A 19,999-nucleotide genomic window follows, 5' to 3' on the forward strand; every position below is an offset into this window, starting at 1 on the left:
AATGGGCTAATGCCTGTGTTGAAGTCTTTGGGTTAAGGGCAACCAATGAATATGCCCACATCGTCCTTGATTCTTGGTACTGCTTGCTAATTGTAGTTGTATTATGAATGAGGTTCCCCTCAGTGTATTGTCTATTTCTGGACAACTAATTCCTCCCAAAACACAGGCCTGAAACAATAGTCCTTTGTTTCCCCCAGCTTCTTCTGAGGATCGAGAATTGTAGAGTGGAGTGGATTAGCTGTGGTTCCCTTCTGTGTTCCTAGACAGGATATTGGCTTCCACAGTGGCTTTTCACCTGGCTGTCAGCAGAAAGCTTTAGGTTTTGGGTCTCTCCACAGAGTGCTGACCTGCAGTTCATTGTCCCCAGAGGGAGAAAGAACCAGGCAGCCTCCACAGTGACTCTTCTCATTCGGGCTGTGAAATCAAGTAACAGCTGCTCAGCCCTGTGCTTTGCGCCACAGGAACAAGAGTGAGAATATCGGGGAAGTGTGGATGCTGTGGCCAGCTTGGAGGTGGGATTCCACACTCCGTTGGCTTTTGACTGCACTCACCCTGGATGCTAGTCTCCTAGACTCCACCTCGGCTTACTTCCTGCCTGAGCTTGTTTCCACATTACCATGTCGTAAGCCAGAGTTGACCCTCCATGTCCATTTCTGCCAGTATCCTTCTTTCAGCCACCCAGGCATACCCTAGAATTACATTGGCCTCAATGCTTTCCACATCCTGTCAGCAACTCCCATGGGGTTTTCCCTGAACATATGTCCAGAAGTCATCCCTGCTCACCGTCTACGCTGTCACCTCCTTGGTCTGTGCCATCATCCCATCCGGTTACCGCAGAGGCTCTCTCTCCACCTGCTCTCCAATCTCTGCTGTGGTCCTCCCCTTGGCTGTCTTCTCCCTACAGGAGACAAATCATGCCGTGTAGTGTTTCCCTGGTACTGAAAGAAGGAGAACCACAGGCCTGCTGCATCCCCAAGCCTTGGCTCTGTGCATGTAGCCTTCCTTTCTGGGAGTCTCCCTGATGCTCACCATGCTGCAGCCCCAGAGAATTTGTTCCCCACCGCTTCCCCTTCTGGGCCTCCTCTTGTTTCCCCCACCCCTTTGGCAGCCAAGCCTCCCAAGGCCACACAAGTATACAGCTTCTGCAAGCTGCCTGCTGGCTTCAGTCAGCTCCCATGCTTTGCTCTTTCTCCTCTGTTCTTATCACCAATTTTCCCTTTAAGCTTCTGAACATTTATTAGACCACAAGGAGGGATTCTTGTCTGTTGTATTCATTGCTGTACTGAGTGGCCTATCACATTTGCACATCTTTGAGCCATGTTACCTTTCCATGCAAATGTGGTCAGAGTTAGGGTACCAGAAACATTTGTAAGCCATCAGCACACTAAGTTATTTTTTGTCCAAGATTATTAATAAGATCCAATCACAGGGGTGAAAAGATAATCATTTTGTAGTTTCCCTTATGTGAACTGAGTTGATGCAAGTTAGGCATGTAATTAAGACAGAGAATTAAGGTCTGTACTCTGGAGAATTAGAAGGAGATGTGCTTAGAGATCCGTCTTATGTATTTCCTTTCATTGTCTATTGGACTAAGAAAACTAGTATCTATTGTGTGATGCTGTGGTTCTGAAAGGTGTGTGGTGTGGAATGGCTCAAGTTTTTCTCTAAGAGAAGCCCCTTTCTCTTAGCCATTTTCAGACTGGATACATTGTTAAAACCATCCAACCATCTGCTGACAATAGATCTCCTGAACTAATTCTTAAATGGAATTTTGCATTCTTTAACTAACAAGCCTATATCCTGTGTGTTGCCTTGAAATAGAAAAGCAAGCTGAAGGCACAGGTTAGGTAAGGGGGGCTTTGATGGCAGGAAAGGCAGAGCCAACTTTCTTATTGTAGGGGGAGTCTGACAAATTCAGGAAAGGTAGGTGCGAGGCTGTTGTGGCTTGTGGAATCCTGTTTGCTCTGTGCATATTACGGTGCTTGGTGCCATAGTCGAGGGAGGTGGACAGACCCACTGTATAAGTCAAACACCTGTACAGTAGAGTAAGATCAGGTCTGGTAGGGAAAACCACAGGGAGGGCTTGGGGAGGAAGTGTTGTCTGAAAGGTTGGAAAGGTATGAATGAGACTTTAGGGGAGAAGGCCAAACCCTGAGGCAGAGCCTCCACATTTTGAACCATCCCATTTTAGCCAAGGGAATGCTGTACTGCTGGCTCTGGAGGGCCTCGGAGCAGCTTGCCTCTGCTTCACTGAGCTGTGTCTCGGTGGAGTGGGGCTGGGTCTGATTAACGATTGATGTGGGTAACTGTGTGAGTAGAGGCTTGGAGCCTAAGGCAGAGCCGTCATCAGGTATTAAGGCACCCTTGCTCGGAGCGCCATGAGTACAGCCTGGGGCCTGCTTCTTCTCTGGGACTCTGGATGGTCATATGGTCACGGCCACTGGGATCTCTTTAGTTTAGTGATCTCTGAATTTTTGGGATAGAATGTTACTTTGGTTTTTCAGAAGAAGTTGATTCTATTGGAAAGATTTAAAATTGATGAACCCAGTGACCCACTTTCCAAAAGTGTGCAAGCTGATGAAGGTGGGCTTTCTCTGTCTGTAGCCTGTGACGCTAACGAGGCCAAGCAGCTTCTAAAGAGGTAGCCAACACATTGCAGAGATAATTCCTTCCTTCATTGAGAGGGCCAATGGCTCCCAAGAGGGGCCGTAGCACGCCTGGCTGGTTTCAGTGTGGTGGTGGAGGGGCCTTCACTGTGTTCATTAGGTACCTGACCTAGCATTCTGACTCCTCTTCCTGTTCTGCTTACCACTTGAAGCAGGTCAGGTTTCTGTCAGTCACTGTTCTCTGCAGAGGCGAGCCCTGCCACTCTGTACTGTTCAGTTGTATTTACCACAGCATACATGTCTGTTCATAGATGCTTACCAAATAATATACATGCATGTATTTCCAATTTTCTTCCTAGATTTTGGCACTGATGGCATTTATCTGCATCGAGACGATCATGGAGTGCTCCCCATGCGAAGGCCTCTACTTTTTTGAGTTCGTGAGCTGCAGTGCATTTGTGGTGACTGGGGTCTTGCTGATTCTCTTCAGCCTCAACCTTCATATGAGGATCCCCCAGATCAACTGGAATCTAACAGTGAGTACACACCAGCTGTCTGGTTGTGAGAGGATTGATTACAGCTTGGCTCTCAGGAAACATTGGCATCTCTTACCGTGTCTAGTTCTAGTTAACTTTGGTGCTTAAATATCTCCTCATAACTCATAACTCAATTTAAGTTTCCTTATTGGGTTGAGTAAAATTACACAAGTAAAGAGAATTCCTAACTTAATGGCAAAACACAATGAATCGTGTTGGTCCTTCCAAGGATGCCATTTGTGTTTACACTCAGCTGGTGGACTGGCTATGTTGTTATTGCAGAATATGGGGAAAACCAGAATTAATACATTTACGTATTTTTCAGACTAGACCATTTAAAAATATTATAAAGAGCCATTTATAAAAATACACAGTTCCTGGCAGGTATAGTGGTCCACACCTGTAATTCTAGCACTCTAAGGGCAGAGACAGAGGGCTCACTACAAGTTTGAAGCCTTCTTGATCTACAGAAGGAATTCTAGACTTACTTGCGTAACCTAATAGACCTTGTCTCAACAAACAACGAAATATTGATTTTGAAAGACTAAGAATATGCATGAAAACATCAGTAACCTAAGAGTAAGTACTGTCATGTGCAGAGCTGCTGAGGGCTGCAGGTGTGACAGAAGAGACCACTGTCGGTGCTTTGGCTTCTTAGCCCCATTTGGACCCTCTTATCAATTGGCCTGAGATGCTCAGAACTGGTCAGTTTAGTGGCTTGGAAGCTTGAATGTCTGTTAAGAAAGTGTGTTCTCAGTGTATGAATACCATGCTTTAGATGTCACATGGGAAAAGAAATGTTGGGAGGTTGCCCCAGTTTCAGTACCTTTGGATTCTTGAGAAGCTTGCCCTGATCCAAATGATATGAGAACCTTTTTTAAAAGGTGATACTAAGCCAGGTGTGCTAGTGCACACATTTTATCCCAGCACTTGGAAGGCAGAGGCAGGTCAATCTCTAAGTTCAAGTCCAGCCTGGTCTACATAGCAAGCTCCAGGCCAGCCAAGGATACTCATCAAGACTTTGTCTCAAAAAATAAAATAAAAGATGACACCAGAAAGCTGAGGGTAGCCTAGTGGTAGCGTGCTGTCTTCCGTCTGTTAAGGACCTGAGTTCAGTGCCCAGCACTGCAGACAGATAACCAAACTCTGAATGGTAAACAGGGTTGCCAGTTGTGGTTGTCACGGGTAAAGGTGTGTTGTAAACTGTTCTGCTTGCTTCCTCTGTGAGAGTGGCCCCGTGGCACTGAGCCTGGCATCTTTGGCACCAGAGAAATGGTCTTCCAGGGCCTTAGTTGGAAAGTTCTCCCATTGTTTTGCAAGTGACCCTACTTTTTCCCCTTTCTTTAGGATTTGGTCAACACTGGACTCAGCACTTTCTTTTTCTTTATTGCCTCAATTGTATTGGCTGCTTTAAACCATAAAACCGGAGCGGAGATTGCTGCCGTGGTAAGCAGTTGGGTGGAGTTTGCACCTCCTGAGACTTGCTCTCCTCTGTCCCCTGGCATGTGTCCCATTCCCCTCCTTTAGTGTTGGCTCTCCTGGCCTTGGGGGACCAAAAGATGAGGGATAGTGGGCAGACAGTAGAGAGGCATGCTCTGTATTTCTGCTTGCTGTGGAATTTGAAGAACAAGGATCACTTTTGGGAAGGGTGGGGGAGGGTGAGCGGCTCTAAGAACCATGGAAATGGGGCAAGCAACAGGGTTGAGCTGGTAAAAGGTACTTGCTGCCAAGTCTGACCTCCATCTCCACGTGCATGACACTTGCTGCCCTGTAGAAAGGGAGAGTGAGAGATGAACAAGCCGGACAGTGGTGAGACACACCTTTAATCCCAGCACTCAGAGGCTAAGGCAGGTCAGTCTCTGAATTTGAGACTAGCCTGGTCTACAGAGTAAACAGTAGGAACAGTAGGTATACACAGAGAAACCCTATCTTGAAAAACAGCAACAGCAGCAGCAGCAACAATGGAAGGAAGGAAGGAAGGAAGGAAGGAAGGAAGGAAGGAAGGAAGGAAGGAAGGAAAAAGATTAAAAAAAAAAAAAACCCTCTATAGTGGTTTTCATGCTAGGCTGGAGTTTCTGTGGGCCAGAAACTAGACTAGCTCTTACTAGAGCGTCAGCCAGATATCAGCTGCACATTGATCAGGGCTGGGGATCTGGTATTGCTGGAAGGGGCTGCACGCAGCTTGGGTCCCTGTGACAATACTCAGCTTCAGGGGTCTGGAGACATGACTCAGCGATTAAAGGTACTGTCTGTTCTTCCAGAGGTCCCGAGTTCAGTCCCCAACAACCACATGGTGGCTCACACCATCTGTTATGGGATCTGATGCCCTCTCTGGCATCTAAATGTACATGCAGATAGAACACTCATACATAAAACAAACAAGTACATCTTAAAGTGGGGGAAAACCTCACTCAGTTTCAGGGCACATGCACAGAGGAAAACTGTGGCTGTGTGTTTTAGATATTTGGCTTCCTGGCGACAGCAGCCTATGCAGTGAGCACGTTCCTGGCGGTGCAGAAATGGAGAGTCAGCGTCCGCCAGCAGAGCGCTAATGACTACATCCGAGCTCGCACCGAGTCGAGAGATGTGGACAGCCGCCCTGAGATCCAGCGCCTGGACACATGAGAGCGTCTGGAGTCCTCCCGCTGCCCTTGTGCCCGTCCTTCTAATCAAGTTCTCTTTCTCTTAGCACGTCAGATTTTTGTGTGAACCAGCTGAATTTTGTCCTGTTTGGTAAAAGTTCCCTTTGGGGAAGGTTGCCTAGAGTGACCCAGTGACTGATCTGTGGTGGGCTGAAGAGGCCCAGGTCCTCCGGCATTGGGTGCCCGTGGGAGCAGCCGACTTTATTGACTGCTCTAGGTCTTAACAACTGTCCATCTCAGTACGCACGGTCTCACCTGACTCTGAGCCACCCTGTCATGTGTATTCGTGTTGAGTCAAAACCTTATTAAATGGCATTGAGAAGGGAAGTATATGTCAGAAGACAGAAGCACAGGGATGGGACAGCCAGTGAGGTACGTGAACAGTGAGCTGGGGTCCGTGCTGAGTCTGTTAGATCCACCCTTCTTGTGCTCTGTTCACAGAGCATCCAGGCAGCCAGCATGGCCTGAGTGGGACTCTGAGGGGGTTGACGAATGGATGTGCTCCTGTAACTTCCTTGCCAGGCTTGTGTGTTACAGGGATAGGAAAAGCTAGTGTCCTATGGGGACAGCTCCATGGGACTGACTCCCAGAACAGTGACCATTTGTCTCCTGCCCTGCTGAGAAATCACTTGATTCTTCCTCCCGTTAATCACCTTCCTGTGGTCCATACTCACTTTCCAGGCTAGGGGACCATCACGTTTGCCAGGGTCCTGCCTACCTTACACATCTTGAGGCTGAATTGCAGTTTCTGCACTTTTTCCTTCCCGGGTAAAAGCTGCAGAAGAAGCAGTCCTCCCATTAGCCCAGGCACTTTGTCCACTTGCTGGCCTCATGGATCACATGTGTGCACGTGTGTGTTACAGAGTGGCACACTCAAACTCATACTTCTATTATATGGACACGTCTGATTTTCTGAATATCCAAGACAAGCTCTAAAGTGATTCTCTGTCAGTTTTTCTAGGATTTGAAAATACTTGAATCTGCACCAGGACACATCCTTCCACGGATGTTCCACGAGGCACTGCTGTCATTCTGGGCACCTGAGTGTCTTCACTATGATCAAAGTCCTGGAACATGTTAGGAATCCTAGTTACATACGGCTTTTGGATTGGTTCTTGATAAACTGAAAATTATTTTTGTGGTGAATGAGTTAAACAGCCCCCTATGATGCTGTAATTTTGTTGATAGAGACTAATTATATCTTTTTTGGAAAATTGTTTTACCATGTAAGGTTCTCACTCTGAACTGTTGATGTTTACAGATCTTGTAGCTCTAAGATTTTGTGGATAGCCTCACCAAGGAAAAGATGTGGCTGGCAGGAGGATAGCGTGGTGGGAGAGAGCCCCCACTATCTCCTAAGGACTGTTCACAGCCTTTGGTTATGGTGTCCTTTGTAGTTCATAACCCAGAAGTGGGTGCCAAGGCTGCGGAGAAGTCTGAGGAGGCGCTCCCTGTGCACCATGGCTCTGCATCATTCAGGGAAGAGCAGTGTTGTAAGGTTGAATAGCAAAGGGCGGCTATTGTCAAACACTATAGCAGGGCTCAGGAGTCCACAGGAAATAGGGTCAGCCTGTATCTGACTGGGGGCAGGGTGAGGGAGTACTAGGGACTGGCTCCCTAAACCCAATATCCAGTGTAATCCAGTTCTGCTGCAGTTCCATATTGGCAGTCGTCCAGGTCCCATGTTCAGAGGATGACCCAGGGAGTCTGGTGTACCACCGCTCCCTGCTTCTCTTCTCCTCCAGAGGGCAGTCTGGGTCTGGCCCTTGCCCAGCTCCCGGTGGAGAGCCTTCTGTTGTTGGACGTGTCGAGTTAGTCAGTCAGTGCACATTGTGCTTTACCAACCTTGAACCTGTTGTGTGTTGTGTTGTGAGGGAGTGGATGACATCTTGACTTTTATCTGTTTTACATGGTCATTTTGCATTTGTTGAGTATGTCTATATAATCAAAATTGGGCTTTCCTGCCTCAGAGAATTCCCTTTAAAATAGGGTTGCAAAGACTCGCTCTGTATCGGAATCGCACTTGGAAGGACCGCCCTGAGCTTTATCGGGTACAGGGCCTCAGCAAAAAGCCACCTTTGAAGTGAGGAGAAGAAAGAAGCATTCAGATGGGGTTTCTGCTCATTTCCCCAAGTCCCTTCAATAAACCCGTTTTATCCTGTGATGAAAGGAGGCCTTCTGAGGAAGTGCTGTCGGCTGAAAGAACTGATCCTGAGACCCATTGAGACCGTGAATACCAATAAATGGTAAAATGTGGTGGTGTCTTAGGGCCTAAGAGACTTGAGAGCAATTTGCATCTTAGTGACAGAGTCATTGTAATATTTATATCCTGGTAACTATTTAATATCCTTTGTGCTATGAAGCTTCCCCATGGCTTTGTATATGTATTTCCTTGTACTATTTAACTGGCTCCCATAGAGCCAGAAGTGGCTTGTACACATTCTAGTAGTGTGATGCACAGATGTCCTCGCCTTCCCAGCCAGCGTGGTAGGAAAAGCCATGAAGGGAATATGGCTGTCTACAGTGAATGCAAAGATGCCTGGATCTTTCCTATTGTGCCTCTGACAAACAGATTTGAGGTTTTTAAAATAACCTCTGTAAATTGAAAAAGGCATATTTTTGTGTTAAGTCTACTGTGGACCAATGCCACTTAGGTTTGGAGCATTTTAAGTCAACCTTATCAGTCTCCATTTCCTGATGGGATGGAATTCACTTTCTCAGTTGGGAACATCTGGTGCGTTCATGGAGACGTGGGGTTGAAGCCCTCTGACATTTGGTAGTTTTGATGGATATTAATTCATCTTTCATCAGAGAAAGTATATTTGGCACTGTTGTCTCGAATGGGTGCCAAATTCAATGGGAAGAATGGGTGCCAGCCACCATTCTTCTCCTCCATCTTCCCTGCCAAAGGCTCAGAGGGCAAGACTGCAGTCAAGAAAACCTAAAGATATGCATTGGCTCTAGATAGGGCAAACACAGTGAGGGTTATCGAGTTCTTTTCAGAGAAGTTCTGCTTAAAGTAGATAGCCATGCATTGCAGATTGCTTTTGTCTACAGAAAAAGCAAGAATGCAGTAAGCGCCCATGTCTTTCTTAGCAATATGCTAAAACACCAACGTGGGCAGGGCCTGGGGCATAGCAGAACCAGCAAGAATGAGCTACTCACTGAGCACCCTAGGGTCCTTCTGTAGACCCTTGGCAGGAAGACTTATGGGCAGGCCTCGTACGCCTTGTCTTCTAGTATGCCTGTGCTAGATGCTTCTGGAGAGAATTTTATGACTCAATTGAAGACATTACTTTTTCTTTTCAAGTTTCTTTTATCTTTGAAGTTTTTCTATTGGTTCAGGCAGTCTTTAGAAGAAATGAAGGTCTAACTCTCTTGTCCCTGCATGTATGTGAATTCTTGCTGTGAATGAGTCTTGGCTAGCCCTCTGTGTGACACAAACACACCTTTTCTTGTGGATTTGCATGCACTATTTGGAGGAAATCTCTTGCCTATCTAAGAGGTGGCCTGAGGATTCCACCCCGCCCATGTCAGAATCCCTGTGGGTCAGTCTTGGGAGCATGGAGATGTGTGTCCAACCTAGTAGTTATGTAGGTGGGTCCTACTCTGCCATCTGTGTTCAAAACACACAAAAGTCCCATGGTCAGTATGCTCCTGCCTAACTGCCTTTTTCTGAAGATGTCATCTACATAGAAACAGTGACATGAAACAGGTAACAGTGGAGGGTGGGGGACATATACTTTCTATGTAGAGAATTGTTGACTGATTCTCATGAGCTGAAAAAAAAATTGCTGCTTCTAGTGTGTGAAGTTTCCAGGTACCTTTTAGTTCTTCATAAAGTTGCAGAGTCTGAGGGGTTCTCTTGCTGTCTGGTTTTATCAGCGCCAGTCCCATAGCGGGGCCAGCTAGGCAGAGAGTCTAGTTTGGTGGACGCATGAAGTTTGCATGACAGAGGCCTGGGGGTGGGGGAGCAGTGGGGTGACATAGATAGTACTTGATATGTTCATAACCCCTGCTGCCCTGGAAACATGTCCTTAACCTCCCCCTCTTCAGAAGAGTGAGGTCTTCTGTGCTCCTGAATGGACTTGAGGGCAAGGGCTGCATGTGGAGACCAGCATCCTTCAGTGCCGGCATCTAGTCTGGGTCTGAGCAGGTGACAGATCTGCTCAGGGGCATGCAGACATAACAGACCCCTTCCCCGGACCTTGTTAGCTTTTCTGACTCCTTAAAATCTAGTTTCTCTCTTCTCAGCAGACGTCTTTAAAATAATCAGTTCTGTCTGGTTGAGAAAGTAATTTGAAGTGTCTGACCTATCAATGTTTATGTAGACACTATCTGAATGAAAAGGGCATCAGTGTTAGGTCTAGAATTTTCTTCTAAAAGGGAATGTTCTGTTGGATTTCAGGCTAGTCAGTATAGCATTGGGCATACGTTCTCAGGCTTTGGGACTCCCCCCCCCCCTCTAGTTTTCTCCTAAGAGTAAAGGGGTGGAGGGCACAAGCCCACTGAGCTCAGAGCACTAGCCACTGCACAGAATCAAATGTAGATCATAGGTTCTTGAACAGTGCATTTGTCTCATTAGTTTACTTCGTCTCCCTCTTTATTCTGATACTTTAATTCAGGTGAGCCTCTGGTTAGGGGTTAGCATCACTTGGACTGTGGCAAGCTAGCAGAATTGTTTGGCTATGATTATGGTAAGAACCTGTCTGGAGCCACGTCAGGAGTAAGAGGTTTGTTTTCTTTCATAATTGTGTCTGATACCCCAGCGGGAAGTACCTGGCCCCTCCTTTTTTTAATCAGAATAGCTACTCAAGGAATCTTCTTGGAGAAAGGACAGTGAAGGAATACATGTGCTCACTCCAGTCCAAGACAGGGCCAGGCCTGCCCGACACTGCTTTCTTCCACTAACGGGGCTTTGCAAGTTACAAGACCCTGCCCCATTTCCATGCACTGAAGAGTACAGCGATTCAGGGCTTAAAGAATTGGCTAGGTCAAGGGGTAGAGAGGGCGAGAGCAAGGCATGTTGTAACCCAGGCCCACCTGTTCCAACTCTTTCATAACTTGTTTATGAAAACAATAGTTTTCATTCATATATAACTTGTTTAAAAACTAGTTCAAATAATAATAATGACATTGACCCATTTGCCTAAAATCATTGCTTCTTGAAAACTTGGCTTTGACATGGTTCCATGTGGAAGAATGCTAGGGAGTGACGCTGTCTGTGTGTGCTCAGTTTGTAAGAGCTTAGGAACCCATGGGAGAAGCACTAAGCTATTTATTTGTCTGTCCTTTTTTTCTTTCTAAGTAGGCAGTTCTGTCTGTGTATATTTTGACAAATAACCACTTCACCTTTGGTGCCTTCCATGTGTCACATAAGCACTCTTGTCAATCATGGAATTGGGGCGGGATGTACATTTAGTTAAAACAGATAACACTATTTTTGTAGCATGATTGTGTCCTTTCATATTGCTTTCCACCCTATCAGTCCTGACATTTGGGCCATTTCCTCTTAAACTTCCTATGTATTTTTCAAAACGATCCCCTCCAGCTAAGTCCTGTCTGTCCCTTGCACTGTGTTCCTCCCACACTGCACTTCTCCTGGTTAGTCTGAGAGTCAGAGGATAATTCTGAAAACAGTCCCATTCTTGTCATTCTGTTTGACACTGTTTTGACAGTTTGTTAGGCTGGAAGAACTGTTGCTCACCAACAGTGAGAAGAAAGTGGTCTCACTTTTCACAGGTCTCAACCATGCACCGCCTTCCTGCTTGCTGGGTCCAGTGAGAGCTTGCGCTTGGCTCCTGGCCCTCCCATCCCAGCCAGTCAGTCCCACGCTGTTGTCTGGCTAAGCGCCACTGTGTGCTAGCAGCACCTCAGCTTTGCTCTGTGATTCCTCCCACTTGGATTTAGGTAGTGTTTCGGATGCTGCTGGTTGGTTTCTGGGCAGCTTGAACGCAGTAGGTCCTGTGCTGTGGAGGGCTGAGGGAAGCCAGGGCACAGGGTAACATAGCCACCCATTCTGTTTTCCTGACCCTGCACTTTGGAGTTGTCTGGTCAGGAAACAGTCACTGAGCCATTGTTGAGTAAAGGTACGGATCCTCTGAGACATGAACTTCTTTGAAGAGTCAAAACATGTAATTCTGTGACAACAGAAGTCATCACATGACCGAATGACAGCTTTCTGCCAGGATCGGCCACTGCCACTCCATTTAACTAGTGGCACTCTTGGGAGACAATGTTAATAGTGACCACATTTTGTTTCTTGAGTTGGGTTTTTTTTTCTTTGAGGCAGGGTCTGGCTTGGTAGTCCTGTCTGACCTCTAACTTAGAACAATTCCCCTGTTTCTTCCTCCTAAATGCTGGGATGGTACACAGAAGTGGACCACCATGCCTAGCCAAAGTTTGGCATGGAAATTCCAAATGTAAAGGCCATTCAAAAAAAAAAGTCTTTAATCTGTGTTGTCTGCAGTCCTAAGCTTCCCATCCTGGCCCATCTGACACTGCTGCCTGGATGGGCCTCCCCTGACTCCCGGGTTTGACCCTGTGCATTTCAAATGATGGGGGAGCCATGGCATTTGCTCCCGTTGATTTGTCCGACAGTAGGCAAAGCCTCACACTGCCCTCAGCCTCCCCACTTTCCTTTGAAGGACCAATTTTTCATGGTACTTGTCTTGATTGTTTTCATATTGTTCAAATCTGTATTTTTGTATGTAGAGGGAAATAATTTTCTCAGTACTAATCACTAATGAATACTGAATTGTCATGAAGGAGTTCTTGTTTAATAAATGGACATATAAAAAGTGTTTTAGTCTCTTCTTTCTCTCCCAAAGGCTTTGGGCCCCGCTTTTGCAACAAGCTTGCCCCGTGGAGGTGAGATGGAGCATCGTCAACAGGCTGCAAGCAGATTGTAGAAGGACTAGCCTGCTAGACTGTGGGGCATTGCACAGCCTCTCTGCCTCTGCATATCTGACTGCTCACAGTGTGCTTTTAGTTCAGTGACAGTGACCAGAATGTTTTCCTGTTTCCCATGTGCTTGGGCCAGAATGCTGACTTAGGGTCCTCATAGCCACTGCTCTGAGGTCCCTTACTCAACTAGTTTCTAAACCATCAAGCCCCACTTTTTGGCTGCCACAGGACACCATCCTAACTAGAGTGTATGCTTACCCTTTAGTGCCTCGACTGCAGGATTGAGTAAAGGCACCAGCAGTGGTCACATGCTACCCTGATGCCCAGGGGAGTAAGTAGTGTCTTGCTCTGATGCCAGAGCTGCCAGGACTTGCTGTGCCTGCTTGTATGGAAACAGGCAGTTACTGCACAGTGTGTCTGTAGGCAGTGGGTGGGTTCTGAGTCAGGCGCACTCCAAGCATATAGTCAGTTTGTTTTAATCTATTGTGGTTTTTTGTTTGTTTGTTTGTTTTTGTTTTTTTAGGGAGGGGATTCACATGCAAGACAAGAAGGTTACAAATGCCCAAGACATGGGCCCAGAACTCTGGCTCATTCGTGGGGCCTTTTAGGTTACAGAAAAGGCCATTTGTTACATTGTTTTTGTATAAAAAAAATATAAAAAAGTTAGAAAACACCATCAAAGACACATACACAGTATCAGCCCCCAAGCGAATACAGAGAAGGTCCATGTCACCAGTGGACCTGCCGAGGTGTCCAGAGGAAGCACTTAGCTTTTTAGGATCCCCAGGAGGCAAGTGCTTGGCTGGGCCCGCCCAGCCACTTGTGACTTGGTTGCTGCCACTGTACTGGTTAGTTCCCTGTCTGTGGGCCCTGGTAAACAAATCTTTGGGTTCCTTTCTGAAAAGGTCTCAGACCCCTAATGGAAGTCTTGGCTAGCTAGGTTTCTCCCTGTTTCACAGTGAGGAGGGAAGCTTCTTGAATAAAAGATTCCTGAATGTCATCCAGCGAAGTGCAGGGGGTGAACAGGAGAGCTCGGTGCGGGCTGTGGTTTTGTCTGTCCCTGTTAGTAAAGGGAAATCCCAACCCGCCCCATGCTGCCACATGAACTGCTGTGATTGGCTCGGTTTGATGTGTGCTTCTGTGGGGCTCAAGGACAGGAAGAGAAGGAAGGACAGTCAACGTGCCCTACCATGCTAGCTCAGCAGTGCCAAGCCACAACAGCCAATTTTGTTGTGAGGCCTCAGGAGTGTAATCTCGAGAGATCGGCTCCTCAGTCTGCTCTCTCATGGGCATTCCCTGCCACGCTCCTGTAGCCTCATCAGGACAGCATGGGTGAGGGGACTGAGTGGCTCCAGTTGTCAAGCACGGACAGGCCTTCAGTCAGAGTCTGAGTCAGAGTTGGAGTTCTCTTCTGAAAGGAAAGCAGAGGGTGCTGACACTAGTCCCTGGGCTGTGGAGTAGGGATGGGGGGGGCACCACCAGACACCCAGCAGAAGACCTGGGCCCGGCCTCTCCCATCCTAGTGGTAGGCTGGGCCTTGGGACACAGGTAGGGTAGGGTAGGCACTTCTACTTAGTCCAAAGCCCAGATGCTTCCTTCCCAGGTGGTCCAGGCATGCCCCAGACATCCCCGATCCCCTGAGGATGTCAGAGTAGTACACCTGTACCCCTTTTTCCAACCTCATTCTGTAGGACAAGCAAAGACAATAATTCTTATCCCTGAACTAAAATACACGGAACCATGGGGCAAGCCTTTTTTTTTTAAAGCTACTTCATGGGTTTAGCTGTTTATAAAGATTATTCTGGAACCCTCTGCCTCATAAGGCACTGTACTCTAGTGCCTGCCCCTAGCACTAGTGGCCGTTTTCTGATACTTGCCATGCCCCTTCCCAAGCCTTGGTTCTTCCCCCTCATCCATTAGCCAGAGAGGTACAAGTAGGACAGGCTTGTTATATTCATATTTAGCATATAGACCAAGGATACTTTTATTGCAAAACAACTATTTTACATCAAAGCCACACAACCTTCAATATGTATGTCCATGGACATTTATGCTCTGATCCCTGAACCAGCTGATCAATATTTGCTATAAGTTCCAAAGGCTTGAAGACTGACTGCATCCAGGAGCATGTAACTGACAGACCAGACATGAGTTTGGAATGGTATTCATTTTGTAGCACTGAGACAGTGTCTGGGACTCCCAATGGGAAGTTGGTGACCCCTAAATCTCACCAACTAGGTCCTATATCAGGCATTTAGTACTTAATGGAGACGCTTCTGTGGCCCAGACCCACCCTGAGCAACTCGTGTCTAGCCACGGCACTGCTGACCTGTTCCAGAGACAGGTGCGCACACTTTGGAAAAAAGATCCAATCAATTTAAGTAAGGGTTGCCATGAGTTTGTGAAGTTTGCTCACTTTGTGCAGCCTGGGATACAAAGTGAGTTCTAGGCCAGTTTAAACTATACAGGCTGAAGTCCCTTTGCAAAAAACAAACTCAGCCCAAACAAAATCCAGGCCAGACTGCCTGTGTTTGCCTGGGTGCTGTGAGCTTCCAAGCAGCAAAGAAGCCAGCTCTAGTAGGCTGGTCTCAGAGGAATTGATGTCTTGACTAGCTGCCCTGAGGGCATATTAAGGAACCTCCGAGATGCAGGTATGCACCCACTTTCCCCTCCTGCTAAGATGGGGCCCTAGAAAACTAACTTTGACAGTGAAGGGTTATGACAGGTAGTCTGTAAAACACTTTGCATATTTCTTTAAAACGAGGCATCCCCAAGGAAGGGCAGAACCCTACAGCTGCCCTAAAAGTGGTCAGCTCGGTTCTTTACAAGAAACCACACAGATTGGCCACTCACCTTCTGTCCTATGGGCTGTGGTCTCATTCCCAGAGTCTCCTTGCTTGAGGAACTTGGCCACTTCGTTAAAGATCAGGTAGAAGTCAATTGCGAACACAATAGTGGCAAAAAAGCCAAAAACCTGTGGGATACATGCATGGCATATGGCAGGGGACACAGACAGGATGGCTAGAAACATTGCAAGGTCCTCTGGGCTCACAGACCAGGAGCCTGGGCATAAGCAAGCAGCACTGAGAAATGTCCCGACCAGGACAGATGGGCAGGCACAGCCCTTGAGTTGTGGAGTATAAGAGAAATGGGCGGTGGGCCTGTTAGATACCAACCTCCCACCTGAGGGCAGAGTAAATCTCTAAGTAGCAGGCTGGAATGACAGAGACCCACACAGGGACCAGGGCCTAGGCAGGGGCAGGATGCGCCGTTTCCACTGTGAAAGTGGGCACCAAGGGGGATGATCTGGAGCACTGGGAGGGATTCTGCTGGGTATCATCAGAGAGGAGTAGGGCGGCCACTCACGCCAGCTGCTTTGAAAGCCCCATCTGAGTATTTGGCGACAGCAGTGATGGAGATGACGAAGTAGATGAGGGCAGCCGTGACACAGCGCAGGAAGTCCTGAGGAGAGAGGGGCATGTCCACACTGTTCTGACCTCTCACAGTGGGGCACAGCATGGGGACCCAACACCCCCAGCCCCAGCACCCATGGAGTCCATGTCTTGGCCCTGAATCTATTCCTCATGTGCCTCTTGTCCTGAAGGTCTCCAACTTACACTGCCCTGTCCCTGGTCCAGCTGTATTTTCTCTGCAAATAGCAAATGGGTATAGGCTGGGCTACAGCTTGCTCTGCAGAAATGGGAAGTGGAGACTATCTAGTTCCCCAAGAGTCTTGGCTTTGTCACAGTGAGATCCATTTATGTTCACAGTCTCTGCCTGCTCCCTAAGGTGAGGCTGCAGTGTGGGTACCAGGTGTTTCCATGGACACTGGAGATTCAAGTCTAGAGAGCAGGGTTCGAGTCCCATCTTTTGTGCCTTTTCTCAGGGATGCATTTTAATCCATTAAAGGGCACTCTCTCAGGACTGCAAGGTCTTCGAGTGGTCACACAAAGCCAGGTGTCAGATGACTAGACTCTAGGAAGTCCCAAGTCCTCAGTTACCCTATCCTGCTGGAAATGGCTTGGATGCCTGTGGGTGAGACACATTCCTCCTCCGAGGTCAGAGCAACAGCTCCACCTGGTGGTCAGGAGTCATCCTTAGGTGCCCAGCTTCAGGGACCAGCTAAGGAGACTCCAACCACCCATCAGGTCCAAGGTCGCAGGGGTGAGGATTATCCGAAGCTTTCAAACTGCTCACCATTGCTGGTGATAGTAGGGCTGAAGTGTGGATCCCCAGATTCTTCAGGTGACAGCCAACCCTTTCCTCTTGGGTCCCCTGATCCTTACCATCATGGGCCAGCACAAGCCCTGCCACTTGTCATTCAGCTGCATGGCATCAGCAAAGAGGAAGTAAACAGCCAACAGAAACTCCAGCAGAGGCACTGTGAGGAAGGCAGATGCGGAGGACACCACGTAGCAGATGAAGGTAATGAATGAAAGACCCTGCGGGAGAGCAAGGAGACTCAAACCCTCTTACCACCCCCAGTCCAGGACCTTGAGTCCTATACCTTGCTGAATCCCTGCTAGGACCTCATCTGGAAGCTCCAGCCTCCCTAGCAGGCCACTTGTGGGGCTTGCTAAGCTCTTTTGGCTCGATGACAGAACATAGCTGTGTCCACAAGGGGGCAAGCCAGAGCTAAAATCTACTTTCAAACCGTCACACCCAGCACCCAACTATGACTACCCAACTTCTTTAATGATGATGTGCAGAAGTGATTGAAGTTGAAATGTACTGACATCTACAGTTGAGTTTGAATGGTTGAAAGCACAGGGGAGGGGGATGGAAACGGGTGATAGAGCGGGCCGAGCAACGTTAGCCTCTGTACAATTCAGGTGGGGGATGTAGGGGTGTTGATAGAAACTTTTGCCACTTCTGCATCTGCACATCTTTATTGAAACAACAACAGCTATGCATGAGGCTGGGGGTGCAGCTCAGCTGGTAGAGTACTTGTCTAGTGCACACAAAGCTCTGGGTTCGATCCCAAGCACTGTATAAACCAGGCATGGTGGTACAAGGCTGTAATCTTAGCACTTGGGAGGGAAAGCAGAAAGATCAGAGGTTCAAAGTCATCCTCGGCTTCATAGCGAAGGTTTTAGGCAGGCTGGGATCCATGAGCCCCAATCTTAACAAAATCATAACTCTCAGAGAGAGTAACTGACACTATGAGAGTACTATTCATAGTCTATATGAAAGGTGGGGCTAGCTAAACCATTTTGACGGGAAGCCTGGTCCACCAAACTGTAGGTATGGAGGATGCTAAGGCTGTTGGTTAGTACTGTGGACCTTGTGCATGGCAGGGAATCAAGATGAAGAAGATAGGTCAGTGGCTTTTCAAGCCCAATCCTTGCTAAGGTTTCTGGACTTCTCGGCTTCTGAACGCCACTTGTGTGTGCCACTCACAGCCTATCTTTAAAAGAAGCAGACTTAGTGTTACCCAGCTAGTAAGAGGGCATCAGCATCTGTACTTAGGGCATTAGAGGCCTTCATCCCCCTCCATCTATCACTATGGATGGTTCCCCCTGTGAGCTTACCCCGTACCCTTCCTATTTTCCTAGGCCTGGATTTCTGGCACCCAGCTAGGACAAGGACTTCTTGTGAGTTCTGGGTGGCACTCCTTTTCCACGAAGGGGTACTGGGTAGGTAGGACTGAAGCCAGTGGCCAGTGGATTCAAAGACTCCCCCCTCCCCACACCCCAAGAGGCTTCCAGAAATCTGAAATGGCCAGAGAATGGGCTCTAGATCCGCTTAGTATCTCACTTAGGAACAAAGTGTTAGGTTCTAAGGGTGACCTCAGAGTGGATGCCTCCTTCATAGGTCCTGGGGTACAAGGGAGAGGTCCTAGGGCAGACCTCCCCCCACCCCCATCTACCCTCAAGGCCACTTGATGAATCGCCTGTTAAGTTTCCTAGCGGTTAAAGATTCTCTTCTACCCCCGACTCGAAGTGGGAACAGGTCGGATATTAAGTTGCTAGGGATCTGAGCAACAAGTGGCTGTCACCATGGGCTGTTTCCTTCTTCCATCGTCCCTCCTCCTACCCCTCTCCCCATCTCCATAGGCTGCACGCCAGTTCCCGCCCCACACGTGATGATGCCGGAGTGTTGGGAGGACAAAGGAGACCTTCCTATCCGGGTGGGGACAAGCAGGGAGGAGGAAGGAGTACAGCCCCGGAGGGAGGAAGGGCATGAAGTCACCCCGTTGGCTCGCCACCCTGAGACAGTCGTCTGCCTGCACCTTCACTACGTGGCCCCGGCCTCACCCACTCCCCGGGGGCTCATCCCACTCCGCAGGATCTTCGCCCCACAGGCGGCTAGGTCTCACCCGAGGAGGTGGGAGGCTGTGCAGAGCAGCGGGCAATGCCAGAAAGAGCCGAGCGAGCGCAGCAGTCCGGGGGACCCCGAGAGGGCGGAGACGCTCGAGGTCACACAGCAGTCGAGCTGTGAACCTCTGGTCCCTTTCGAGGGCCTCGCAGGCTGAAGAAGCTGGGAAGACCACCGCTCTGGCCAGAGTCTGACTCGAACTCTGCTACAGAGAAGCCGTAGCAAGCTTGGGGGCGGTGGCCCAAATTCACGCGACTCTCCTGGGTTGGAGATGCAGGGCCCGGGGCTGGGGCGCGGGGACCGGGCTTCAGGCACCCGGGGAGCACGCGTACTCACCGACTCCGCCAGCAGGAGGCGGCCTTTGAGAGAGCAGAGGAAGGCGCGCGCGGGCAACAGGGCTCGGAGCCCCGGCACTGTCCTGCCACTTCGGGAGCCGTGCGCGGACTCCGGATCGGGCTCAGGCTCTGCGTCCGGGGGCCACATAGCGGCGCTCTCTGGTCGAGCCTCGGCCTCACTGCCTCACCCACCGCCCTGGAGGGAAGCGGAAACCCGCTGTGCGGAAGAAGAAAAAGTGGAGTTTAGCCTAGGCCTGGGACTCATCCTCCTCTGCCCCGCCCCCCACCTCCCTCATCCCCACCCACAGCTGCCCCTCGAACCCTGCCCCGCCCATCCTCCCTCCGTCCATTCTCTGCGCAGCCCCCGTGTTCTTGGGACGCTGCCTTACCCATCGGTCTTGTGGATCCTCCCCATCTCCGCCTCCCCCACTGTCCCTCTGACTTAGTCCTGCCCATATCCTGCTCCATCCTTCCAACCACTCCTCATTGCCCCTCAGACCTAGTCCAGTTTGTCTCTCTCCGTCTTCTCTATTTCTACTTACGTCCTCTGCCCCTTCACTAGCCCTAGGATCCTCCCCTGTCCCTTGTCCTTGCATTCTCAGTTCCCCATCGATCCTGTCCCGCCCACCAACCCTGGGTGCACCCTACAGTCCTTC

At 48.9% G+C, this 19,999-nt stretch overlaps 2 protein-coding genes across 2 annotated transcripts in view; one reads left to right on the top strand and one right to left on the bottom strand.

Moving 5' to 3' along the window:
• Positions 1 to 7,481, top strand: part of Cmtm4 (CKLF like MARVEL transmembrane domain containing 4) — a 38,141-nt gene extending 30,660 nt beyond the window's left edge. The window contains exons 2-4 of the mRNA XM_028779316.1: positions 2,966 to 3,142; positions 4,490 to 4,588; positions 5,603 to 7,481. Coding sequence (XP_028635149.1) covers positions 2,966 to 3,142; positions 4,490 to 4,588; positions 5,603 to 5,767 — 441 coding nt within the window. The 3' untranslated portion in view covers positions 5,768 to 7,481. The remainder of the gene's footprint in view (positions 1 to 2,965; positions 3,143 to 4,489; positions 4,589 to 5,602) is intronic.
• A 5,669-nt stretch (positions 7,482 to 13,150) lies between these two features.
• On the bottom strand, positions 13,151 to 19,650 carry Cmtm3 (CKLF like MARVEL transmembrane domain containing 3). Its single transcript, XM_028779274.1, has 5 exons — positions 19,345 to 19,650; positions 16,977 to 17,132; positions 16,057 to 16,152; positions 15,544 to 15,664; positions 13,151 to 14,101 (listed from the first exon to the last, which is right to left on the bottom strand). Exons 1-5 carry the CDS (start codon positions 19,489 to 19,491, stop codon positions 14,067 to 14,069), a joined length of 555 nt encoding a protein of 184 aa, XP_028635107.1. The 5' UTR covers positions 19,492 to 19,650; the 3' UTR covers positions 13,151 to 14,066.
• Between the last annotated feature and the right edge of the window lie 349 nt (positions 19,651 to 19,999).

Source organism: Grammomys surdaster, unplaced genomic scaffold (genome assembly GCF_004785775.1).
Source record: "Grammomys surdaster isolate TR1022 unplaced genomic scaffold, NIH_TR_1.0 349, whole genome shotgun sequence".
In the NCBI taxonomy this organism is placed as follows: domain Eukaryota; kingdom Metazoa; phylum Chordata; class Mammalia; order Rodentia; family Muridae; genus Grammomys; species Grammomys surdaster.

What these genes read in the sequence shown, in the direction of transcription:
- Cmtm3 (XM_028779274.1), bottom strand. Translation starts at nt 19,491, where the DNA reads ATGTGGCCCCCGGACGCAGAGCCTGAGCCCGATCCGGAGTCCGCGCAC. An exon ending in GCTTGTGCTGGCCCATGATG is followed by an intron (nt 16,153 to 16,976) that starts GTAAGGATCAGG and finishes CTCTCTCCTCAG; the next exon opens with GACTTCCTGCGCTGTGTCAC. An exon ending in CACAGCCCATAGGACAGAAG is followed by an intron (nt 14,102 to 15,543) that starts GTGAGTGGCCAA and finishes CTTTCCTTTCAG; the next exon opens with AAGAGAACTCCAACTCTGAC.